The sequence below is a fragment of the Phalacrocorax carbo genome, chromosome 17 (genome assembly GCF_963921805.1).
Source record: "Phalacrocorax carbo chromosome 17, bPhaCar2.1, whole genome shotgun sequence".
Taxonomy (NCBI): domain Eukaryota; kingdom Metazoa; phylum Chordata; class Aves; order Suliformes; family Phalacrocoracidae; genus Phalacrocorax; species Phalacrocorax carbo.
The window spans coordinates 8,622,741-8,649,757 of record NC_087529.1 but is presented as its reverse complement, the minus strand read 5'-3'; the positions used below and the strand labels follow the sequence as shown (position 1 = coordinate 8,649,757).

The 27,017-nt window shown below is 50.1% G+C and overlaps 1 protein-coding gene across 3 annotated transcripts in view; it reads right to left on the bottom strand.

The window, feature by feature from the left end:
- DTX2 (deltex E3 ubiquitin ligase 2) overlaps positions 1–27,017 on the bottom strand; it is a 39,155-nt gene that overhangs the window by 5,745 nt on the left and 6,393 nt on the right. For 2 of the 3 annotated variants that reach the window (XM_064467566.1, XM_064467567.1), the window contains exons 3-5: positions 22,584–23,172; positions 12,806–12,864; positions 5,615–5,746 (exon numbers count right to left, since the gene is read on the bottom strand). In XM_064467566.1, coding sequence (XP_064323636.1) covers positions 5,615–5,746; positions 12,806–12,864; positions 22,584–23,172 — 780 coding nt within the window. The remainder of the gene's footprint in view (positions 1–5,614; positions 5,747–12,805; positions 12,865–22,583; positions 23,173–27,017) is intronic. The other variant, XM_064467568.1, reaches the window with a different exon arrangement.

Here is a 27,017-nt window from a genome sequence, read left to right as displayed (position 1 = left end):
CTGTGTGCTCTGTGACAGCCCTGCTCCAGGATGCCAAACACAGGGTGGCACCTTCCAGGCATGGCAGCTGGAACCAGGCTCTGGCATGCAACTGCAAGAGACCTTCATGGTCACATTGGAGACAGAGGCTTCAGCTTCTTCTGCTGTGCAGGTTTTGGAGAGGACCGTGTGAACAGGGCTAGCTGCTACCCACCATAACTCCATTTGCTTCCCTGAGTACCTGATCATGATGACGACCACATTCACATTCCTGAGGATCCCATGCTGCCTGCCAGACTGACCACCAAGTCCCCCGTCTGGGTTGTGTTTTCCATGTGGCCCTTTTTGAAAGTGACCTTGTCGTCTCTGCTGGCTATGGGCTGGAGAAAGCAGTGCCAAAAAGATATGCAGACAAGGTGGTGAAGACAGTGAAGGAAGCGAGCAGGGAGGATGTGTTACACCAGCAGCAATGCCTGCCCAGTATTTGGCAGAACGCCCCAGCTCACCTGCTCCCACCTGCACAGCAGATCTCATCACCTTTAGAGCAATTCACCTTCTTCAGGATGGCAGAGGATGCTCCTTCCCTGCAGCACCTGCTGTGCATTTCTCTTGCTGTTGACTTTCCTCAGCCCAAAGAGACAAAGAGATGACTTGCCTAAAAACCAGCCAGGCTCATCTGAATCAAATCAATGAAAGGAGACAAAAATCCCAGTGCAGAGCCAGGTAAGAGTGAGAACAAGCTCCTTGCAGAGTCTGTGGGGTACAGCAGGGATTCCAGGCAAAGCAAATGGCATTACACCACCTCACCAGCTGGCATTAGGATGGAGCTGGGGACAATGAGACAGGCAGAAGAGGGTGATGCAGCCCTCAGCCACCCTTAGGAAACCCATGCCTGATGGGTTTACACTGTGGCATCTCTGATCTGTTCCTGTCACTTTGCTGTGACAACAGCCTGATGCATTTAGATCCACCAAGGTTGTCTGGAGAGAGAAGGGGCTGGGGAGCCCAGATACTTTAGAAAAATCTGTCCCCAGCTTCAAGTGCTTCAATGTCCAGTCCCAAGGAAGCCTTTTGATGCTAAGAACTCAGTTTCAGCAAGGGTAGCAAAGCCCACACAGCCTAACTTGCCTCTGAAGACAGGCTCTTGCTTGGGCAGACCAGCACATCTGGCAGGCCACATCACAGCAGCACACGGCGGGAGCTAGAAGGCTGGGAGGCACAGCACCCGCCACAGCACAAGCCACAAATGCTTCAGCACATGAATTGCTTTCTTACTGGAACATTTGCTCCATAAAAGTGTTTGCCTCCAAATCTTTGTTCTAGCCATCCCTTGGGATCAAAGCCCGTTCAGTCCCCACAGCTTTCAGGATTCAATAGCAGATTGAAAATGCAATAGCGGAATTGACCGATGCTGTTTATCACCAGCTGCTGCAATGCTGTGCTATTGATTTATCTGGGATGTGAAGGAATGTTTACCATTCTTTCATTTACAAAGAGAGGAATAACGATTTTTTTTAATGCTTCCCCTTCCTCCCTGTAGATAATAAGTTGCCTGCTGAAGCAAGGGCTTTCCATGGGCAACATTTAACAGATTGTTTTGAATCCTTCCTCAGCAACCAAATGCTTGCAGCAGTAACATACCTCCTTCTGTATCCCAAAATGAGCCATATGGTTAGCAGCAGACTTTTTTTTCCTGATATCCTGTGCAGGCCAGACACAGGTTTTTTTCTAGTTATTGCCATGGACAGTCACCCAACTCTGATCACCTCTGCCTTCTGTTCCCCGGACTTAGAAGGGCTGGTGAGAGGAGGTTTGGGGTTAAACAGCTTTCTCCATATTTAGCATTTCAGCAGTCTAACCAAGCAACCTGGCTGCTCTGATCGCGACACAGAGCAGCCCTATTATTGCAGCCTGTCTCCTTTAGGAGATGGTCTCCCATGGGAACAGCAAGCTCCCCTGGCTCTGATGGGCTCCCTGCTCCCACAGGCCCTGGCACAGTCCGCAGTCCCAGCTGCGGATGGACAGGACATATGGGGAGCAGCCAGAGTCAGCTGGGATTACTCCCCTCGCCTAGCCAGATTCCATCCTGCTCAGCAGGGAGGGACAAGCATGCTCATCAATTCTCCCTCTGTGACTGCAGCACTCTGTGCATGACTGCCCACCCCAGAGAGGATGTGCAAGAAAACCTCCGCGCAGGGGAAAAGCAGACAGCTGAAAGGGTAACAAGTAGCACCACAGACTCAAAACAATGCTTTCTCCCTTCGGTCCCCCTCCATGGCAGTCAGCTCCACTCCCGAACAGCACTCAGAGCCAGACAAGCCACTCGCTTCCCTCCCGGACACCCATCGGGGTCTCAGCCCAGCTGAGCACGCAGTCAGGGGTGCTGGCGCGAGGCGGCGGCTGCAGCCGCCCGAGGAAGCGCAGCACTGTGCCGGCTGGCAGGAAGGCAGTGCCGATCCATCAGGACGGCAGACGCTGCCAGGCCGCGTGCCAGCACCGATAGGTCTCCGGGCAGGCACTGCGCTATGGCTTCCCCGAGACCCACAGCACCCACAGCGCAGCACTGGTCTGCGCCGGAGACATCACTGCCAGAACAGCAACAGTGTTAACAAGTCCTGACTAATTAGCGCCTTCATTAAACACAACCCAGCTATTTGCCAAGCTGGCTGCAATTCCATCAATGCTTGGGGCCAGGATTTGCAGCAGCAGCAGGGAGTGAGAAGGGGCTCGGCAGGCGTATGCTGCACCCACCACCACCTATTTTGACACCATCTGGCTGTAGTCAGCACACCGATGGTCTGCTCCTGAACGTACAGCTCTTCCTAGAGCTCTCCATGATGGAAAAACCTGGAGGGGTGTGGGAGGGGAAAGGGCATGTCATGCAGAAATTCAGGACACAAAACAGGACCACCTCTGCCTGTGGGCAGCTTCAGGGCCTATGAAGGGAAAAAGAACAGTCTAGCTGAAAGTCAGGCTCGGTACTTTTACTGCAGAGCAGTGTTCCTAAGCCCAGAGGGGTGTTGTACAAATCCAGCTTGTTCCTTGGACGGACTGAGCACCCTCTTCAACCCAGGAGCTGCACACTCTACAGGACCAGCCTCCCTGCCCCCAGCAAAAGGGGACCTCACTTTCTAAAGTGAGACAGGATTTTTAGCAAACTGAAGAGAGAAAAGCAGCCCCTTCTCACAGGTCAGCATTGGAAAGGGCAGAGCTGGCAAAGTATCTCCTCTGCAGCACATCCTGAGCAGGACAAGGATGGCTGGGGCTAATCCTGCCGTGCCAGATGGGAAAAGGAGCTGCCTGGTGCCCCTTCCCCAGACACTGTCCCATACCTCCTGCAGGTGTCCCCTCTCTGCTCCCCAGCCCAGAGGTGCACTGGCCCCAGCAGGTGGCATTGATGAGGTGGCAGGGAGGTGGTGGCCTCCAAGCCTGGCTCTCCACACAGCCCTGGGGCTGAGCCAGCTGCCCAAACACCCCTGGGGGCAGAGGCTGGTGTTGTCCCTGACCCAGCACACCCAGCCTTTGGCCAAGGTGTGGCTCAGCAGCCCCGGCAGGCAACATGCACGTGCACCCGAGTGCTGCAGCAAATACTGAAGAACCGGCATCTCGCTGAGGAAGAGGCCTTGCTGATAGGGTGTGTAACAGCCAGTATGCTACAGCTGCCCCTCTGCTCCCCCAGCAGATACCTAACATGGTGTGTGCTGCTTTCACCCCCCGGCCCACATTGCATCCTCCCCACCTGCCCCGTTTCATGCTCTGCATTGCTGCTCTCCCCACCCTGCTCAGAAGTTGCAAGAAATACCCTCCTATTAAGGCCACACTCTTGCAAGCATTGCGGTTGCTTGCACCCACATCTCCTCCACACCGAGGAGGGGCTGAATGCTGTGAGCATGCTGCTACCAACTGAGCCCACTGAGGAAAAGCCAGCAGCCAGCTGCATTGCAGAGGAGCAGGGCTGTGTGTTTGTGGCCACACCTTGCCCTAAATACAGCTAGTTTCATGTCATTAACTAGCTGCAGGTGACCGACACCAATGGCAGGCCTGGCCCTCAGTTTTTCAGGCTCCTCCAGCAACAGGGGCAAGGCAATGCCTCTATGGGAGGGCCTGGCCCCTCCACAGCTCTGCTTCAGCACAGTTTCCAAGGCGTCCCCACCATCCAGTCCTCATCCCCAGCTGCAGAGGGCTGCAAGGATGCTGCCCACCCTGAGGAGTGAAGTACCAGGAGCTGACATGACCCACCACTTTGCCAGCTGGCTCTGCAGAGCAAGATCCTCATCCAGCCCCTCTGCCACCCACCTCTGCTCAGCTCTTTTCCTTCACCTCCCATTTTCCTTTGCTCCTCCTGTTCTTCACTGCTTCTGCCGCCCCCTGCTTTCTCCTCCCCCTCCATCACACATCCTACTCCACATTTGCTCTCTTCCTCCTTCCTGCCATTTGCATCTCCTCCTCCTAGCTCCCTCCATATTGCATTTCCACAAGATTCCTCTCTCTGCATTTAATTTCTGTTTGCCTTCTACCAACCTTCCTGCCTCTTTTAGACAGGTTTGGACCTTACTCGCCCATCAAGCCTCCTCACTGCATGCACAGACTCCAAGGAGACAGATGCTGGCACCAACAAACTCCCCAAACAGCCAGATGCCTCTTCCCCTCCACCTCAGGGTTCTTCCCTCTTTCTTAAATGCAAGCATCTCCATGTTGAACACCACACACCCCCTTCAAATCCCCTCTTTGCTTATCTGAATGGGGAAGTACCTTAGGTTTGGTGGTGATTGACCACTCCAGGACACCTGTGCTGGGGTTGGCAAACCACCTCTACAGTTACACCAGCCTGGATTCACACCTACCCCTGCCAGGGGGTCCCAGGGCTGCGACACATGGATGGAAACCAGGCTCTAAACTGGGAACTCACCAACTGTGCAAGGGCAAGGGTGCGGGCTGCTAGTGAGATATGAAGAGGAGAAATGAAGGCCCTGCCCTGGAGGCGGCTCAGCTCAGCAGGAGCTGGGGTAACCCGGCCCTTCCTGCCCAGGCACATCCACCACAGAGGGCTCCACTCCACTCCCTTCCAACCCAGAGGTGGAGAGAACGAATCCTCTGCAATTTGACCCTGAAAGCCTTGTATGACTCAGGGACCTGCTTGTCTGGAAGCTCCTTCTCATCCCATGACTCAACCATGAGAAGTATGGCTCAGAAGCAAACCTTCTCTTGAGAGCACATATGGATTAAATGCTCTCCTTGATGGTCCCTCAGCTCCCAGACTTGTCCCACCAATAAGTCTGAGAAGGTCCTGGTACGTGGACACCCAGGGATCCCCAGGAGGGTACAGCAGTACTATGGGGGAGACTGCAGAGTCTGACATGCACAGAGAACAACCAGGTTGCTCCAGCTCTAATGACTGACAGAAGCATACTGGACAGGGTCTACTTTATCATCTTATTTTACAGCCTGTCAGAGACTGTGCAGGCCAGAGGAGACGTGCCCTGCTTCTCCCCTTGATGGGGTGAACATCATCAGTCAAATCAGAAGAGCCAAGAGGGTAGGGGGAGAGACAAGAGGAAAGGAGTGAGGCAGAACAAGTGCAGAGAGATAAAGAGAAGGAGATGGAAGCAAATATCAGAGTTTGAGCAGGAACTACCTTTCTTGGACACTTTCCTCCCCTCCTTAACTGAGCTGTGTTTTTTAGTGGCTTTATGGGTGCTGGCAGCTTGCGGCACACAGGTGAGGTGCACAGGGAGTCCAGCGGCTGACATCAGAATAGCCGTCATGCCTACAGCGGGTACGAGATCAACATGCAGGAAGGAAACAACGGGGAAACACATTCATTAAAAAAACTTTAACCTTTCAAAGAAAATTAAAAGAGATAAAATAAAACAAAACCCAAGCCCTTGATTCAGAGGACATAAAATATCTGAGAGGCAATGGGGTTGGAGTCAGCACAAGGACAGGATCCAGAGACTTTTAAAGGGAGGAGCCCAGGCAGCAAATTAAAGCAGGGAAATATGGGCACAAGTCTCATCAGTGACCCTCTGAGCTGCTGTGTGAACAGGACCTTCCTCTCTGTCTTGGCTTTAGGGCTCCTCAGGCACTGAGTCTGCTGTGGTGCAAAGTCCCACCAGAGCCCTGGAAGCAGCTCTAACCCTGGGGGCCTGAAGGATGAGGGGCATCACCGGTAACCCCTAAAAGTCCTGCCCAGCTACTTCCCCCTAAAGCTACATGTTTCAAAGGTGTCACACCAATCCAATCCCCAGAGTGCAGCTTATCTACCTTCAAATGCTGCAGCAGTGCTGGGCTGACCATGGGCTGGAGCTGCCCCACTCAATCCCCTGCCTGACCAGCCCCACGGTGGCAGCCCCCCCAATTCACCCCACACCATCTCCTCCTTGGCACTCCAGTTTTTCCTAGCACCCCCAGCTGCAATGCAATTCTCACCCAACCCCATCCCAGCCAGCTATAGTCATGGGATGCAGTTTATTAAAGCTAATGAATCATTAAAAAGGACAGCCATTCCCTGAAGGTAAAACTGGCACAGAGAGCTACAGGACTGATCATGCTGATCTAATATGATGCTTGCCCATGAAATACAGGCCAGTTACAAGTCATGACATTTCTACGGTAGCATATTGCTTTTAAACTTACATTCAAGGAAAACACCTGCCTTTGCTTTCCCAAGAAGTGACTTCCCCACCTGCAACAGCCATCACCAGAAATAAAAATGCTTATGGTTGCAAGCTGACAACAGACAACTTAAAAGCCAGTGTTTCCCCAAAAGTTACCTATCACAGTAGACCATGCAAAGCCACATCCTAACACTATGGAAACTCTTGCCAGCATCCTGCATAGTAATTCACAGCCAAAGCTGAGATTTCTAAGGATTTTCTTTTTTCAAGCATCTATTTGGCTGGGTTGGGAACAGAAGATATAGGAGCACATTTGTTCACGACAAATGAGAGTTACCTTGCCCAGACACGACTGAAAATCAAGTTACGAAGGGAAGTATCAGCAGCTTTGTGTGCAAGTGGTTAAGACTATTTTCTGCCTCAAACACACAACTAGTCAAGAACCCATGCCTTGTGACTAGAAATCCCCTGCGCAAAGCCTGTGTCAATGCCCCACCAAGCAGAACTACCCCTATGCAGGGCCGATCGCGTTTTGTGCCTGCTCCACATAAGGTCCAAGCACAATAAATATTCCGGAACCTGTTTGAGTCCTTTCCTGATACACATAGTTGAGAAAGTTTTAGTAAAACCATCCATCTAAGGACCAAAAGACAGACAGAAAGGGTTTCACAAGACAGGGAGAGGGGCACAGACGGATCAAATAATTTCCCCAGCGTTCTCCAAACCTTTGGCAGAGCTGGTCTGGCCAGAAGACCAGGCTGCCCAATGCATGGTTTCAACATGCGCCTCCAAATGGAAATAGGTAACACCAAACCAGGCAGCCATGGATCACCCTCATTAGGTACCATCACTGTTGATCTAGATCTGAGGTGTAGCCCCCCCATCTCCCAGGAGCTGCAGGGCCAGAGGAGGATCTTCAAAGCACACAAACACTAAGTTAGTGCCCCTCACCCTACTGACAGTGCTGGGCTGTTCCCAGCAGGTACTGCCGAGGAGAGCCCCTGACGTCAGTACAAGCCAGCAAGCCTCTAACTGAACATTGGATCCAGAAATTTCACGATCAAAATAACTTCCTAGTCTTGAACTGAAGGCTGCAAGACTACTGCATGCTCTCAACCCTGGACTAAGCCAGCAGTCCTTCACTACTCGAGCCTTAAGCAGCAGCTTAAGGGTTCCCATAACAAAAGCTACTGGGTTTTTTTGAGCGAGTACAACTGAACACCTGAAGCCCAGCAACAGCACCAAAGCTGCCGCCTGCATGTGCGCCAGGCAGGTACTTTCCCCCTTCAGCAGCGTAAAGGACAGTTGGAGGTACTCCCAGAAGAGCAGTACCAACTCATGCTGATTAGAGAGCCTGTAGGAACAACATTCCTGAGAAACATGCACAAGATCAACTCAGCCTGACCCCACTGAGGCTGCAAATGCAATTCCCCAGAATTGGTGCAGAAAAGGAAATGGTAAAGTTGTCTCCAAAAAACCTGCTTCTAAGCAGTGCGATCACACTGACTGCAGAGACTGACATTTGAAAAGCAAGTCCAAAGACTAACAGGGATTATCACCACCTACACACAGCTGACTGATAAGAAGCATTAATTTTGCATTTGCCTAAGAGATCAATATTGTCTTGCTAACACTAACATGCAAAGCCCATTTTAAAAGAAAAGAATACCACAGAAGCAGAGGCTGAACAACTGACTTCAGACTCTTGATGTCAGAGAACAAAATGTTGCCTTCCAAAACCAAACCAAGTGAGAGCACAAGCCACAGAACCTCAGCTGAGTTCTGTCACCTCCTAACACAGCCCCTCTCATACCTGGAATAACATGTCCAAAACTGCCTGCCAGCATCATGAATCATCACAAAGAAAAAAAAAATATTCTAGGAACCTTCTCTTTTGTTTTATGAGCTGCAAATGCATCTACAACTCCATGCAGACATACAGTGCAGGGCAAACATGGGACCACAAGAATTACCCCCACCCAGATGTTCTCCCATGGACAATCTTAAACCAGACAAGAAAAGGTAATTTTCCACTTTTACCTTCTGCTGCCTTCAGAGACACACACAATGAATCACCTTCTGCAGATTCAAATCAAGGTAGCATCCAAAAAGGGGCTGTTCTGGTGTTACATTGCTCTTCTGGCTCATCTCAAAACCCAGCAGCAATGCCTCCTTTAGAGTTCTAATACAATACTGAAAATCTCAGCCTCTAACAATCCTCCCACAAGTTTGGTGACAAGAGTCCCCACTAAGGGATCTCCTGTGATCCAAGCCTTCTGTGGGAGCGTGTGTTCATACAAAGTGCCAAAACAATACAATGACATACATCACATCTGCAGATCGATTCTGCAGTTCTGACCCATGGACACAATTTCAATTCAAACTCATTGTTGGCATCTGTGGATTTATGTCAGGAGCAAATCTAGCCCTGGACCTGAATAAGTTCTCACCTGAAGACCCAAGGGCCAACCTGTAGCAGGATAAGCTTCCCTAGAGCAGGACTGCTTTGGATGTCCACGCGTTTCTGCAAGGGTTCCTGCTGTTCCCTAGGTACTCCAGGAGCTTGAAAAATATTGATGAATATGTTTACACTTTCCGTTGGCCACTGGGATTTTTTCCCTGCAAGGACTGCAGGAGGGAAGAGACAGAAAACCTTGCACAACATCCTTTGGCACCTGATCCGATCCTACAAATATCTGCAATAAGCACGCTTAGAGAACTGTCTCTTTTCTCTTGCTCAAAGCATCTACTTGACCAGAAGTACAACGTTACCGACTCCTTGGGGTACAGCTATTTTCACTGGAACTATGACAACTTCCACTGACTTTTCTCAGACTGCCATGTAAATAAGTCACTTTTGCAATATCCAGTGCAGAAGCTGAGCCTGGGAAAAATACCCTTACATAACATAATGAGCATTAACCATACTTGCTCCCATACTCAGCCTAACGTGCCCCTCTGGCCACTGGCTCTGGCTACTGGTCTGTATTTGCACAGACCTCAGACTGGTATGCCTTTGGTTCCAGTCTAGATTTAAGCAGGTAGAGAGGGGAAAGGGCAGAGCCTGTCTTCAAATAACGTGAGATTTCAGAGAAGTACTGCTAATTTGTACGATTATATCCACCAGCAAATTATGGTTGGTATGTTCCCAAACGCCCCAGCTCTGGGAATCCTGCAAATGAGAAACACTTGGTTTCATTTAACAAAAAGTTAACTCCCAGTCTTCATCTTAAAAATAACATTAGAAAGGCCTCCATATGACCACATAGTCCACCCCCCAGTCCCAAGGCACACAGCTAAACTACATTATTACCAAGAGATTTAAGGATCAGCTGATCCTTAAACACCAATACAACAGTTGGCTCAGATCTCTGTTCTGACATTTCCCCATACTAACTGAATACTGAGTGGGAAAGAAAAAGCTTAAAAGCCAAGTTTTCACACACACCTTGAAGTATTAAAATAGCAGAAAGCAAGGAAAATTTTTTTTGTACAAAACACGATTTTAAAGTCAGCTTCATGATTTCTGGGATCCCATGTGATGCTTTTGGAAGACACCGGACTGAGTTTTAAAAATCCCTCACTCAGATCCCCAGGTGCCTGTCACACAAACGAAACCCAGCTTCTCATTCAGAACCAAGGGATCCCCCATCTCCTGTTTATCCACCATAAATTCCCTCTGCATCCAAGAGGAGCACCTACAGCATTCTTGAGATCACCCATAAGATTCAGAGGTTTTATTTCTTCTGCATCAAACCAGAGCCAAAGTTGCTGAGAGGCATCTCGGGATGGGGACCAAGGGTTGCGAGACCTCTGGACACACTTCCCAGAATAAAACCTTCTTCAGTTCCTGTCTGAGACTCCCTTCTCCTCCAAGTCATCAGGGAGCCCTTAGGACCCCAGCCTTTCCACCGCTGATGCTGAAGGAAGGAGTTGTGCAGCGGGGACCGGAGGAACAAAAGGGGCCCAGCCTGTGTTAGAGAATAACCTGAATAATAAGTAACACAAACACCATCTGCAGGAATTTAAATATGAACAAAATACCACTTCCCAGAAGAGGTCCTAGAAACAGGCAGGGGAGTGTGGAGGGGAAGAAGGTGTCCCTAAAGACCCAGCCAATTAACCTCGTGATAAAATTTGGCCTTTTTACCAGAACTCTGCTGCTTGCTTTTTACCAGAAATGTTTCCAGAGATTTGTTTTCCTTTCACTTGCTAATTAACTTGTCCAGATTTTTCCTCTGCTTCTGTGCGATTTTAAGGACAGACTCAAATTCAGATTCTTCTCCTCCCTTGCACCTCTGAGGTCTGTCACGTTTGGCAGGAGGCAGCAGAGTGCTAATCAAAGCTATGCCCTAGAAAGACCTAGATCTGAAGGAGACACTGGCCCCAGGGAGTTGCTTCTGTGCTGACCATGCTCAGCCCAGCCCATGCAGCTCTGCACTCCTCTGCAACTCGGTGTGCCTTTTGCTAGCTGCCTCACGGAGAGCTGAATATTATTAAAAATGAGCAATTATTTTTTCTTTTGTACCCCCAGCCTTCAACAGAGACATCAATTACAAGCTTAACCTTTTCATTTTATTTTATTAAATGGTGGTGAACAGCTTATTCTACTGAGCTCTCCTGCAGCCTTTTGCAGCTAAACGTTGCATTACAAGGCACAAATGGACCATGGGTATTCACCTCTTCCAAATTAACAGTGGATGACCTATACATATAGGATGAGATCACCATTACCAACATCAACACTGCCTGGATTCACCAGGGCTCTTCAGTTCTTTGCTGTATTTACCTTTATGTGATTAAGTACCTAATTACACAGTCTGTGCTAATAGTCAGGGGCTGAAATTCAGAGCTTTTATAAGCAAGGGAAGTTTTTCTACCCAGGTCGTCCGCATAGAAAGTCTGAGCTTGACTTTACACCTCATTTCCACAAAGACTGATTTGCTAATGGGGAGACAGATGGGCTGCTTGCTGTCAGATGATACCCGGTTTAGTCTTTACAGTGCCTGTTTGGCTAGAGAGACGTGCAAGTCACGGTTTTCATGATGGTACTAACATTAGATGATGGAAACATCAATCCCGGGAATCATTTTTAGGCAGGGTAAGGCCTGACACTTGAGGAGACCAAACACCATCACCTTTCCTCAAATAAGGTGGCAACCATTTTCTCTAAGAGCGAGAGCATAACTGTCTCTACATGCTCAGGAGCAAAGTTTGGTGTCCAGGAAGCTAAAAACCTCAACAGACCACACACAGACAAGAGCCAGATGAAGGAGAGTGTTAACAGATATTCTGTCATGCCTGATATGGGTACAAAAACCCCCAGAAAATACAATACACCAGGTCTTTTCCACTCCTCTACACTTGGGTTACCACATCACAATATGATTTTGAGTGCACAGTCAGTGTCGGTACAGAGAAGACATCTGCTCTCGGCAGAACACCCATCTCCCCAGGCACCACCACGCCAGGGTCCCACGGTTTGGCACTGGCTGAGTCAAAACAGAGCAAACGCACTGATGGTTTTTGGCATGGAAACACTTCCTCTGAAAGCTGCAAGCGCAAGTTGTCATTTTCAAGGCAACGCCATTTCATGTTTAACAGCCAAATCTACTCTGAAAAGGCGCATGAAAAATTGGCACTTTCATCCCTCCCAGACATGCTCCTCAGGTATATTTAGTATCGTATTCACAGGTTTGGATGATAACGAGCACACCTCTAGTCTATGGCCACAAGAAACAATGTCTGATTCAACTTCTGTCCCCTCCTTTCCCCACGACAAGGCATCACAATAATTTTTTAAACTAAAGACCACCTGGGCTTTTGCAATAAAACCACACACCACCTCACACCACTCTTCCCCCTAATTGGAAAAAAAGTAGCAAGTAACACCTAGCACTGAGCTTGAGCCATGTGCTCTCCCTGCTCCTTGCTCATCCACACCTACAGGAAAAGATGAACACCCAACTCCCAAATAAACCCACTCATCTTTGAGAGCCTCAGGACCAGCACTGATGAGAAAACCAGTTACTAAGGCTTAAACATCCTATTCTCCCCCAAGTTTAGCTTCTTTGCCTTTCTGAAAAGTCTTTGGACCTAAATTCCAGTAACATTTCAGACTCTTCCTAAAAACTAACAAAGGAAGGGAAGTACCTCAGAAAGGTAAACTGCTTGCTCATGTAACACTAGGGACAGGGCGGGATCCTTACCTGCCAGGGCCTGGTTCACCTTGCTGGGTTTGGGCATCTTGACTGGCAGCTTTGGTGCACTGGAGAGAGAGAAGAGAAAAAGCAACAAGTTCAACAGCACCAATCAAGCACTAACAAAACAGAAACAATTCTGCAGCACACTGTTGCCTCTGGAGTGCCAGGGCCCTGGATATATTAACAGGGATTAATTGCTCAGATGAGCCCCACCTGGGACCCCCACCCATGTACTCTTTACCCACTGGTCCAGCAGCTACATTTAAGGAGCCCACTCCTTACCAGAGCTATCTAATAGGTTTGCTGATGTCCAAGGTGGAGCTCAAACCTATGTCGTAGGTAGCTGTCTGCAGCCCCATCTCTTCCTGGCTGGATGCTAGGCCTGACTCATGCCTTCCTCTTGGTGGCGCCTGTTGTCAAGCCCCTGCTCTGATGCCGTGATACATCTCTGCTCTTGCTGCTCCACTAAAGAGCTTCCTTTGAGCACCTGACCTGCACTACAATGGGTTGCTGCACCAGCAGGTATGTACCAGTACCACCCAGCCAGGAACTGCCAGGATAAAGCGAAGTTCACCTTAAACCTTCCAGGTGACTTGGTCTCCAGACAGAGAAACACCGCTTACCAGTGGATGAACCCCCATGCTGTATGAGAAACTGCAGCTGTACAGATCAAAGGAAGCAAGCATTACCACTGCCCACTGCCTTCCAGATAGCAAAACTGAGGCAGAGAAAGGCCAAGAAAAATGCTCAAGCATATGCAGCTGCAGCCCTGGGTTGAACAGAATCAAACCTTGACTCTCCCCGCACATCCAAGCGGTTACTGCAAGATGTAGGAACGAGGGAGGAAAGGTTGAAGGAGACTTAGAAGAGTTTGGCACCAACCTTCCTTTGGAAATCAAGAGGATTTGGACACCTAATATCCCCTTTAAGGTTCCTAACCTACTTGTTTTGGCAGTGTTTCCCAGCGCTGGCAACTACACCTCAAGCTAGTTTGGGATACATGGGCAGCCAAGGTCATGCAATTAGCTGATGGCAGGAGTTAGGAAGGAAAGGGTGAGCAGCAGCATGAAAGCCAAGGAGTGTGTCACTAGAGAAGGCAAGCTGGATCCATGCAAGCAGAGTGGAACATTTGAAATCCAATATGCTGGCACAGAGAAGCCACCCCGGGCTTTGTCTCAGGTGGCATTGTGTACCTGGGATAGATGCAGGCTCATGCACATCAGCTGCAGTTAATACACAGTGTATTCAGACAACCATCTCCAAGGACTCCCCGAAACACCCAAAATCACATCAAACCTGGCCACCTTGTTTGGAATTCGCAGAGCAGACTAAAGTGGCTAAGTGCTCAAATGCCATCCACTACCTAGGGAGGAAACCTAATTCTCTCCAGCTGAGATGCAAAAGCTGCCACTCTGCCCAAAATAGCATCACAGACAGAAGTCCCTCCTTTCAGCCTTGCTAAAATCTTTGTCCACATTTCCATGACAATGACCAGAACTGAAAAGATGAGTGACACAAGGCTGTCTTCCACCCTTGCAACAGGGACGCACACTCACCTCCCTCTTCTCCTACCTGCCACCATTCAAATTAGTTTCTGACATGCGTGCTGAGCTCCCTGAAGAAACGCCCAGGCAGGACCCAGGGCTTGGTGCTGCGCTGACAGCCTGGCCAAGCGAGACCAGCTCTTCCGGACCCTTAAAAAGCTCTCCAGGCCACAGAGGTTTCCATTCTGTCTCTTTCAAAAACTTTTCCCCTCCACTGCCCCCAATTTTGCAATGTCTTCAAATGATGCAGTGGGTTGTTCTCACTACAGCCCAATTCAAACCCACCAAATACAGAGGAAATCCTCCCCTCAATTTCAAAAGGCTTTGAATCAGATGCTGTGACTCTTCTTTATGACTTTATTCTTTCCTGATTCAGCATCTTCATCATAGCTCTTTCTCAGGTATTTCCCTCTTCCTTCTCCCTCTCATCCCTTTGCTCCATTTCTGCTCCTACAATCCTCTTCAGGTGATGGCTAGTAGCGGGGCTGCTCCCTCTCCAGCTACAGACAAGAAGGGTATTTGAAGACCAGATAATGAAAAGGAACTTGAGACCTGCCCCCAAAAATCAGACAGGCATTGGACCTCTCCTCCTTCTGTCCTCCCACTGAGAAGACAACACAGTGCCCGGGCACTCCCTCCACCCCAATCTGTGATGCTGCATGTGACTGAAACTGAAGAGCTTGTGCTTCATCATCACACCATGAAGTGCAGCAGCCACCTTGGATGCTTTCACTTCCACATGGAAAGTAAAAACACAGCAGAGCACAAAGCTGAACCTTCAGCTCTGCCAGGAAAGCACAGTGGCAGTGGGGGATCCTTCCAAAGGGCTGGAGCACAGGGTCACTACAGCTGAGGTTGAAGAACGCAAACCCAGAGCTGCTCTGGGAAGGAGACTGCTGGTAACGCTTTGAGAAGACCAGCAGAGAAATGCCTGACTCTTCTCTCCTGCACTGCAAGGCTTAAGTCAAAGTCACCCAGGAGCTAGAGCTTCAATGGAGAAGAGCCCTTGAGATTTGCAGAGGGAAATGGATGAGCAATTGATGCATTTTGCAAGTAATCAAATTTTGGAAGCTGCAAATATACTGAGGGTGAGTTACTATCTGTCAGCCAGGAAACAATCGCTGATCAGCTGCACTCCTGGTGTAAAGGCAAAGTGTGTCAACTGTTGACTGCTGGAGTCTTTAAGCCAGCTGATGTCATGATGGAAGAACCTAATACTTCTTATTTCACATGGGCTAAACACACATACATTCAGATAGCAGCATCTCATCTAACAACGTTGTAGGATGTGCTGACCCAGCCAGCTGACAACATGTGAGCGTACCGGCAGGGCTGCCACACACTGTGATTTCTTTTACATCTGCAGAAAGTCCAGACATAAGGCTGATGAAATCAAGGGAAATCCATGCTGCTTTGAGGTACCTCTGCGACAGCACTTCCCAGGTAGATCTGCAGCCACAGTGTGTGCGAGGAAGTGCTGCCACGACATTAGAGTGTAGAAGCACTCCTCTGAGCCTACCCTGGGTCTGAAGCAGGTTTTTATGGAGGAGGAACCGGAAAAAGTAACAAGGAAAGATACTGCTATTTAGTATAACACGGGCGGTGCCTCAACTCCCAGAGCAGGCTTGCCAGCAGCACCAACATACGTATCTAGTGCACCAGCTCAGACTCAAGCTACTCCAGTATCACCATACTAGTGCTGGCTTCTTGGGAGAAAGCTGGAGCCAGGCTGGGGTGAGGTCCTGGAATTCTGTCCTGCCATTCGCTGCAGCTCCTGCTCTCCTGCTGCTCTGTGCACCCGAGGTGACTCAGTGCAGCAGGGGTCACCAGGTTGTGGAGAAAGGGATGCAAAATAAGACGCTATCCTCTAAGATTCAGCAAGAAGATCCTGATAAGATATGCCATCACTGGTTCCCAGAAGCGGTGGGAATCGGCTATAGGGGGCAGACATGGCAGACTGCTATTTCAGCATAACAAAACCACTCGCTTCTCCAGAATTTCAAGATACTGCAACACCGGTGAGACAGCAAAGCACAAGGCCAGAGAGGAAGTGTGGCATCTGTGGCTGCTGCTATTTCAAGCACCAGGCAGCCAGGCTTGAGCTGAACTTCACCTAAGCTGCATGAACACAACATCCTAACAAAACAGAAGTGGGGAAGCCTGTAGCAACTCCCCCCTCCCCACCTGACAGAGTCTTTTTTTCCTTCCTCTCCCCCTGCAGCCAGCAGGCTGCATATTCCTGTATCGCTGCATATTCCTGTATCACAGCATCTTTGTAGCCCTCTGGACAATAGCCAGCACTCCTCCTCCCAGATCAGGGCTGCATCCAGCCCTCCTCACATTAACACCAAGTGCTACCACAACATCCAAAGGTGTAACCTTCCTCCCAGGGCTAACTGACTGTATGATGACACTAATGACCATACAGCAGTTTCTTCCCTACCTTTCTTCTCAAGATGATGCCAAAACCCAGACCAAGTCCCTCCAAAGGAAGACCTTTTGGTGTGCTGTCACAGCCACATGGATTTGTGGTTTTGCTTCTGGCACCAGGCAGAGGAGATTCCCCTGCTCCTACTGGCTACCAGGGAGCTGTGGGACAAGTCACAATAGGCTGGGCAGAACCAGCACCAAGCAGAACCCCCACCTCCCCTCCCCAGACCTCATGGGTGTGCCTATGGACAAAGACACTAAAAATGCAATGGAGGAAAGAAAAAAGGAAAGGCCACACCCAGCTTCTGGTCCTTTGGTTACACTTCCTGATCCTACAAAGCCCTGACCGTGGGTTATTCGCTATGGGAGACTGGCAGGCACAGCACCAGACCCTTCCTAGGAACACAATGTTATAACCATCCTTCCCCAGTTCCCAAGGCCCCCATTCCCCACACTTTTAAACAAAATCCTCTCTACCTAAGCTGCCTGCCTTACTTGCAGGCACAACCTAGACTGGCACCCAAAGCCACATAAGCTCAGAGGGGCTAGCAGAGCTACAGCAGGGATTTGCCTGGCTGGGGCACTAATTAGTGTACCCCCCAGAAGATTGCTTCCTGCAGCTTTACTTGCTCATATTACAAGCAGGACACTCCTCACCGCGTTTCAGGAGTGCCCTTCTCTAATTAGCCAGCACAGCACAGGGAGCGAGGCAGCTCTTAACCCACGGACCCAGGGACAGACACTTCCCTGCATGGGATGGGACGGATCCCACCAGGAGGTAGCTGGGAGCCTGGGGAGCTGCACACAGCAAGGTGCTGACCCCTGCTTTGTAGATCCGGTTAACAGCACTGATATAAGGACACAACCCTTACTGTGGCATGCTCCATCTGCAGATTTCAGTGCCATCTGTGAGGGAGGCTGGATTCGCTAACTATGTTTAATACATGGGAGGAAACTAATGCACCAAAAAGCAAAATAACTTGCCCACGTGTATTTAATACATTAGCAGCAGAGCCAAGGATATTAACATCTATTTAAGCCTTGGCACTCCTCTCTGGGTTTTCCAGTGACTTTGACCCTCTTGAGAACATGAGGAAATTAAACCTGTATTTTGAACCGCCTGAGTTCCACCTTCTCTCACACCAGCATCTGCCCTCCAGCCCCACAGCAAGCAGGAAATATATTTAATCACCACCAATGCCACAAAAGCTCAGGCATGCCTGTGCTACTAGCAGCCCATACTGGGGGCTATTCCTGCCTGCATATTAGAAATAACTGTCTCAGCCACACAGGGAGTTAGGCAGCTTTCCAGAATGAACTACACCTTCCTCAGCCCTGCAGGAGAGAGGTTTTCTTCAGTACTGCCATTTTTAGCTGTGTTTCCTAAAGAAACTGGGTGTTCACAACTGCACCATCTTTCAGTCTCTCCCTAATAGCTTTTGATCCCTTCTGCCAGTTGCAGCTCAGCTCCGAGAGGCAGGAGCTGGGTCATCCCTGCAAGCTTTGTGAAGATAAGCAGTTTTGTAAAAGCAAGTAATCTGCCAGGGCTGCTTCAGAGCCAAAAGTTGCAGGGTGAACACAACACAACCTTTATTAGACACCAGAGGATCCACCGCAGCCTGCTGCTCCCTTCCCTTTGGTCTCTGAGCACGGGTCAGCACATCACAGCTAAGAGGACTGAGCAATGCTGCATGCTGGACACAGAAACCCTTGGTGGGATAATTAGTGGAGGATAATTAATGTTTTGTCTTCACTGCCACAAAGGCTGCAGTATTCAGTGATGGAGGAGGAGATGGGGCAGCGACTGCAAGGGAAGGGGAACTAACCACCACGCCACGCCACGCCCAGCCGAGGGGGGAAAATGGGGAACCTAGGGGATAAAATAACCCAGGAATGTTCTGGGCTTAGGAATTAAATGAAACACATTGTTAGAGTTTGCTACTCGGGTTTCCCCTAATGCACAGAAATGAGAGTATTTTCTGCTGGAACATGGTTTTCACGAGCCTGAGACTGTACCCCCAGCCAGGAGCTATTACACCCACCCAGCAGCGCTTCCAACTCAAACCCAGCACTGGGGTGACAGGGAAAAAGCCATCTCGAGCTGCCAGCTGGTGCTGAAAAAGTCCCTTTCACATACAGCATGGAACTGGAAGACAGAGATTGCCCCCCTGTGTGCATTTGTCTGTCTGGCAGGGAGGAAGGAGAGCACCCCATGCCAAACTAATCCCAAAGGACTGGAGATCCAGATATTGTCCATCATCCATGAAGAGCCACCAATGCACATCTTTGTTGTGACGCTCTCTGGGGACCACTTAGGGTCAGCCCCCCGCTGCTGCCACCCTCTGGGCTCAGTGCATGGCCACGAGCTGGATCTGTGATCCACGTATGCTCCTGTAGAGGGGTATGGAAAAAACAGGCTTTCACAGATACATCCAGTGGAAAATACCAGTGTTAATGAACAGAAAGGGAGTTGTAGAGATAAAGACAGCTTGCAATGTCCTACCTGCAAAACCACCTCCCTGACAAGCCATGTAGCCAGGTAAGTGCCCAGCAGCACCCCCACGTCTGGTCTAAGCTCAGCGCCTGCCAAGGATTCACATCACACTCACCACGGCAAGCCCGGGCAGCGCACCCCTGCTCAGGGCATGCTTGCACCCCAGCGGGGAGAGCCAGCCGGCAGCCAAGAGAGCAGGGACCAAGGCTCACAGCTGGGAGTGAAGCATTTACACAGAGAGTGCCTGTCCCACAAGTTTGCCAGCACTTGTATTCTCCCTTCCAAGCATCCAAAGAGCTGCTGCCTTCCCCACGTGGCATGTTCTGTTGTCCCCAGCAAGGATTTAACCGTACGATCCCTTCGCATCCCCCAGAAAGGCCGGCTCAGCCACAAATCATTGCCAAGTTACCAGCCACCTCACCCCTTGCACACCACAAACAGTGAGCAGCAAAACAGGTTGCAACCGGCAGACCTTGACCAGCCACAGCATTGCTTGACCATGGCCAACGCTGTCACCAGTACTGCCGCGGTCCCAGTGCTCCAGGAAGGCTCTGCCCTCTGCTGCTGTCCCTGGGCTGGCTGTCGCAGAGGGGACCAGATGTTCCTGCCACAAAATCCACCTTCAGCAGTGCTTGAGAAAGGACTGAGCTGGAGCAGCTGAGCATGGGGGCATACACCAGCCCCAGAGGGCTGTTGCATTAATGCAGCACAAGATCTGCCAGCACTTGCCTGTCAGAGAGTTTAACCAGCCGTTGAGAGCTGCCCACTGCCCTGGCAGCTCCTGGGACCCAGCCCAGCAGGCTGCCACAACAATGTCCTCCCTGGCTGGGCACCCACGGATCTCCTCCTGGCTCTCCTGCTAGCCAGCATCGCTCAGTTCATGACAAGGATCCTGTGCCACCCCTCTCTAACATCTGTCTCCCATCCTCCCTCCTTTCAGAACAGCCTGTCCCCCCAGTCAGTAGCACACAACATACCCAGACCCTGATCGGCTCCGGACAGGCTTGCAGGGCAACTGCTGCAGTATTTGGCTCTGTTTTTATCAGCAATTACCACCCCGATCGTCACTTGCAAATCACGCTGAGGCTCCAGGGAAGGATGTGGGTTCCAGGCAGCTGGGCAGCCCCACGCACTGACCAGCAGCTCCTGCAAGAGGGGGAAATTTGGCAGCTTCTTCAGGAGACTGCAAAAGCATTACTCGGGGCTCCTGCAGGCAGTGCCAAGCTCTGGTTCTCAGCCCGATTCAAAGGTGACTGGAACGAAGAAGTATTGCGGATGCTCAAGACACCACAAAAATCACCAGGTGCAAAGAAAGCACCAGAAAGAGACTGTAAGAAAGAAGAACAGGATGCAGGAAGTCATTTTACTCAGATGACCCTGAAAAGGGAAACTCCTGATATGACACTGAGGAAAACATCTGAAGATTCATCATCTTGTTTAAAATACAAACAAGATTCAAAATAAACCTCAAACCCCTGTGCCTCAAGTAATTAGCAGAATGTGCTTTCAACACCCTCCTAGATCTCTTATCTCTGTTGTTACTTTGGGTAGCTTGGACAGGTAAGCCAGCCCTGGCAAGTTCACCTTTAGTTTCTCAGGTGCTCACACAGCAGTTCAGCACCTGGATTATTTACAGTGAAATCTGTATACTGCTCTGTACACTTCCAGCAGTTTACAAATGGAGAGAGCAGTCAGACAGCCCTTGCTTGGTCCTCAGTTTAACGTTCAGAGATACTCGGTGCAAGCATTATCACCAGACAGGCCACAAAGACCTCGGTTAACAAAAGGGTCAAGATCCTGAAAGCTGATTAGTGGCGATCTGGCTGGGTCTGGGTGTCCGGGCTTCACAGAACCCATCCTACAAAAACATGGAGGGAAGTGCCCCATTTTGCAAGGATGACACTGGTCTCCCCCAGCCACAGAATCCCCACTGGAGCCCGGTGCCACAGCCCTGCTCTAGCCCATGGGGTACGACCGACCGCTGCTTGGCCTAGCAGCCCACGCTGTGGAGAGGAGCTGAGCTGTCAGCCCACGAGACTGCTTTTCATTTAGCTGGCAACAGCTGAAAGGCCTGAATAGAAGCAAAGCCCTTCCTCCCACACTGGCAAGGTGCAATCACAGCCCTCCTTCAGTTCCAGCCGCTCACTGACGGGAGCTGAAATCCTGTGCTGCGAGATGCACACCAGTTTCCGCCCTGTCAGAACCATGGTGAAAATAGATCAGCAGCCAGCACAGGTGACCCACCCATACAGGCTGGAGCGTTTAAGGGGTGGCAGCTCAAAGAACAGAGGAAAGCTAGACCTCAGCTAGCACCGCAAGAACTGCCAGTGCTTCCTTCAAAGTAACTAGCTCCCTCCAGAGAGCCAGTGCCCTCCCTAGCACCCAGCCAGGAGGAGGTCACTGAAGAAAGATGAAGGGAAATGACATGGCAAACAATCCTCACAAGGTGAGGCCCAGCTGGATTTTTAAATCACTTACAGTCCTCCTTGTGCTTCCAGTCCTCCAACATTGCAACAGTGAAGCCCCACAACACTTCAGCACATGCAAAATGAACCTCTTCTGTGATTATCCAGTGGCACCTCTGTACTGCATCAGCATTTAGCCTGACAAATAGCCCGGACACCACTCGACTTGCCTGTGTCACCCCACTAATTTCAGATAGAGAGGGATCAATATGGTTCAAGGTATCAAAGGAAGGGGGAAGTAAATTACTGATTTGGTTTCCTAAACATCTTCACAATGGATTAAAAAAATCCTTGGTCAAATCTATGTCCTAGGTTTGTTTTCCGCTTGTTCACCTTAAAAATGTCCAATATTGACTTCCTGATTTTGTCACAGAACTCATGAGGTCTCAAGCACAGGCAGCGAGTCCTGTAGTCCCTCCTTGAAGGGGAGGAGCTTTGAACACAGCAGTTTTCCACTCTGTTTACTGCATATTTCAAATTTGAGTGTTCACAAGTCCCCTTTTCATTTCCTCAGTCCCCCTCAAAGTTCTTTTTAAGTGTCACCAGAAATGCCACCAATCACCTTTGATCTCCTCAAACCTGCAGTATCTCAACCTGACTGCTTTCTCCAGTGGTTCAGGGAGACTAGCAGACAGGGATTAGATTTCAAGTGGGAGAAAAGAAGGGAAAAACAGGGCGGAAGCCTTCTCATCCACTGTACAGGACACAAAGGCACAAACACCTCCCTCAGCCTAGGGAGAGGACCCTTGGAAAGTCCTCTGGGACAGAGAGGCTCCTAGGTAACGAAGACGTGAGCACAGCAGGTCTCTCAGACACATGCACAGTATTTAGAGGTGAATTAGGGTCTGTACCTGACTCCGTTAGATGCAGGCAGTCCTGTGCTGGGGCCCCCACCTTGAGGCAAAGCCCAGGTGCTCTGTGCATTGAGTCTTGGCGTTGACCTCGCTCCAGACAAAGTCGGTTTGTTATAGGGCACGAAGCCAACATTGGAAGAACTTACTGACGCTGTCCTACTGGAAACCTGATGAGTAGCAGAAGAGTTGGGAAAGTTTATCATAGAGTGCCGGTAGCGCGTGGTGATGGGACCAGTCCCACCATTTAGCCAGCACTGCTGGCAGGAACAAGCCACCCCTGTGTGAATGGGAGCCGGGGGGGAGGCTGTCACTGGGTACGGGGCGTCCAAACGCCTCTGAACGCCGCGGCGAAACCTTGTGGTCTTGTTGGTCTGGACTTGAGCCACAAAGTCAACTTCATAGTTGTAGCCTAACGGTCCAAGATCTACTCGCTGGTGGTTCGTGGCACGGGCTTGCTCCAGGAACACACAGACGTTCATCTCGTAGGGAGACCACCCGCCTTCATCGTTCTGCCACTCCCAGATGATGCCCTGTCCGGCGGCAGAGTCCCCGGGGAAGAGATGTCTGCGGACAGCCCGCATCGTCCCTGCGTGGGGAGGGGGGGGAAATAAATAATTTTGTGAGTAGTCAGGGGGACCTGGTTTCAGGGACTTGTTTCTGCACAGATCTGCAGTGCCTACATTAGGGTGGCCTTCCTCACCTCTCCCTCGGCAGGGGCACTAACAGACTTTCTCTTCCTGACAGGGCTGGGTTTGCTCAAGAAGCTTAGAGAAACGCAATATCCCCAAGATCCCTGTCCCTCTGCCAAATCTGATTGCAGGTTGGCAACAGGTTCAAAAGCTGATGGGAGGAAGGGTGGGAAAGGAGGGAAGGAGAAAAGATGCAGAGACAGACACACCCAAGCACAAAGGCACAGTGATCACATATGCCTCCCTGACATTAAAATAAAAGTAACAAAAAAAAAAAAATCAGTCTGAGGCACAGATCTGGTTAAAAAAAACCAACTCCCACGGCCTTGACAACAGAGTAACTATAGAGACACGACACCAAGGGAAGTGCTTTGCAGAAGCACTTAAGGGGCTAAACGCCCACTTTGCTACATGAGGGTCTGAGCAATTTTGCTCTTGGGGGAGTGGGTGAAGTCTCACAAGGGTGAGGATGAGGGCTTTGGAGAGGACAGACACAGCTAGCTTCTCCAGGCTCCTGACTGCTGGGAGATGTAGCAAGACTAGAGAGGAGAACACAACGAAGTAATTTGGAAACTGGAGAGAGCAGCTGTTCAGACAAAGTAAGAGAAATGAAAGCAGACATGCTGCTCTTGCAAGGCTGCTCGACAGCAACAGCAGGAGCTCAAAACCCCCTGGAAGTCTGGCTCTCCAGTGTGACTTCACTCCTGGTTACTTTACTCCTTTCTTTACAAAAGAGAAAGCCTAATGAAAGGGAGGTAAGCCACCCAGCAAGACAGAAGCTCTGCAACCTCTGCAAAAACGGGTTTCTGCAGCAGGGTCAAAACTGCTGCTGCTGGGAAAATCCTCAGCAGCACTCCACACTGAGAAAGAGGAGCGGAAAACGCCGTGGGGCAAGCAAGTCTAGGGATGCAGGCAGGTGGGAGTGAACAGGGATGCGGCAAGTCATTACAACACAGGAGGAGTTCAGAGAAGAACAGCACCAAGAGGAAAAAAACCTAAAGTCTCCTAAGATGTCGTGAGAGTTATGACACTATGGTCCCAGACCCCAGGTGAAAATGGGCACATGTACAACACTCTGCACCTAAAGCCTGCAGAGAACTGCTCCAGGATACTGCAGCTCTTTGGGGGCAGGCAATCCAAGCAAGCTTTGCACCCAGCAAGCATACTCCAAGAACGAGGGAGGACAGCCCATGTGGGACTCCACACTGCCAAAACCCAATCGCTACCTGCGTTCAGGCTCTGGCCGGCTGAATGCTGGCTCAAGTATCTCTACCTCATACTGTTGTCCTTTCTACCCCATAGTATTGGGATAGTGTGGAAACTACTAGGACTTGACTCAAACCGTAAGAGCATTGACTGCCTCCTCACTGCTAAAAATTCTGCTTGAAAGAATGAAAGTCACATCTCTGCTCCTGTTGCACTCCTGTGCTTCTTTGTAAATGGTGCTGGTGGTTTCTGCACAGCTCTTTGGTGGTCAGACCATAACAACACCCTGCGCTGGGGTGCAGGTAAGTCTCACGTGTCATTGCAGAAACTAAATCAGGAAAGGCAGATCTGAGCTCCAGAGCTGACATAAAGGCTGAGGCTCTCTCAAAGGCAGGGTGTGCCATACCAAGGAATAGCAGGACCCGTGTTTCAGCTGGGAAGCTGAAGGCGCTGGGGACTGGAATGACTTGCCTCAGCCCATGCAGGGGATGAACAGCCAGAAAAGATCCAGCACTTGCTCCCAACCTCTGCTTCAGTGGCCAGAGCACCACCAATCGTCCTGCTTATTGCAGAGCAGGACTCTCCAGTGACACCATCCAACAGACAACATCTTATCAGCACAGCTAAAAAGCTACTAGCAGCCAGTGAAACACAGCAACCTCCCCCATAAGAACCAGGATTGAACACCAATACCTCAACCAAAAAGCCCAGGAATTCCCATAGGACAAGACCTTTTCCTGGCAGAACTCAGGGCAGAATGTGTCAGCAGAACTAAGCTGACCTTCCCCAGCCAGGAATCAACACATTACATGGGAAAGCAGGTGAAACAGCCAAAAGCAAACTCTAGCAATGACTGCTCCCATCCAACAAACAAGTCCTGCCAAATTTTAGAAACACACGGCCTATGGCCTCAAGAGGTGAGCAACATCACGAAAGACCGGAGCAGGAGGACTTGGGATGAGACTGGGCTGGAAGTGAGATGGTGAACTACATTTAGAGGTGAGTGCAGGGAACCTGCTCCCCAGAGAAAGGGGACTACCATGGGTAAAGCAAGGTGTCAGCAAGCCCAGCGGGACACATCTCAGAGGATATTAGCAAGGCTGCCCCTGCTCCATTGGCAAGCCAGAAGTTAAAAGCAGCACAGAGAGGACATGAGGGATTTGTAAGCAACCTGTATTTTTAACATGCCAAAACAGCAGCAGGGAGAAAAGCTTTTAGGAGTCAATAACAAGACCAAAGCCATGCACTTGGAAAACATCCCCCTTCCCCCACGCTGGCAGGAAAACTGGCATTCCTCTCCAGGGTGGGCAAACAGCTGTAGTGAGAGGACAACTCCTGCTGCTCCCTTGCATTCACTCCCAGCTAATCTGCCTCGACCAGCAGCTGAAGCCCGCAACTAATCCTGCCCTCAAGATGCCCCTGCACAGCTGTCATTCCCCATTGGTGGGGATGCTGGTCTCATTAACACTGGCTTCCTGTTATTCTCTCTGGCTTCCTTTGAAGAGCCCATTTGTCTGTCTAATAGCTAATGAGCAGAATACAACAGCCTATTTTTTGCTCTGTTTAAAGATTTTTCACGGGGATGTTTCCTGCAGAGATTCTTTTCTCCAGCACATGACAAAGGTCAACTGGCTCCTCACTCAGAGAGGTTCACATATAAGGCAGAGCCCCGCAGAGAGAAAAAGCTTTGCTTAGAACTGGGCCACTGAAAGGGGAGATGAGAGTGTTTCCAATATTCACATTGCAGAGCACACAGGCACTTGTGGAGGGAGGCTCACAGACCTGGCCATGCTGATGAGCATCCCTCTAAATCGGTGGAAAATACTGCAGAAGATCTGTGAAGTGGAATCAGCCTTTTTGTTATTAATGACTCAGTCACAGATCTCATCCCAGGGAAGATGAGATCACATCAGCCAACATAATTTCTAAAATTGTATTGGGCTGTCCCCCAGAGATGACCAGCTCCAAATCATCCTGTGATGGCCAATATTCGCTAGGTGTTTTGAGATCTTTCACAAGGGTCTAAAGAGATATAAGACCTTTGTGGAGAGACAGCTCCACTTGTGGAGAAGGATGTCCCACTCATACTGGGACACATCTCACATCCCACAGCCACTCCGCTCACCCTCGCCAAACTGGGCCATTTCCTGACAATGCTCAGCTTGGGCTGCTGCCCATGTGTTGGAGCACTGGCTGAAAGGACAAGAGTCTGGAAGGTTCCTTCCCAGGTTTGGTGTGAAGAAAACAAGAAAAAAAACCAGCTGCTGGTGCCAGCTCCAGTAGTCCATGCTGTATTGCTCGAAGCCACAGCCTCAGCAAGGCTTCCAGATGCTCAAATAGACCATGCTGAGCCAGCCCTGCTGAGGCATCCAGCTAAGAAAGCTCCTCACCCAGGACACCCCTAAGAAAAACTAATCCTAAGGTCACCAAGTCAGAACGAAAACAAGGATGCAGCTGTGATGACCGCTCACATTTTCTCTAACCACTTCCCTTTCCGATAGGAATTGCCCAATTGTGCAGTTGATTCAAGATATTG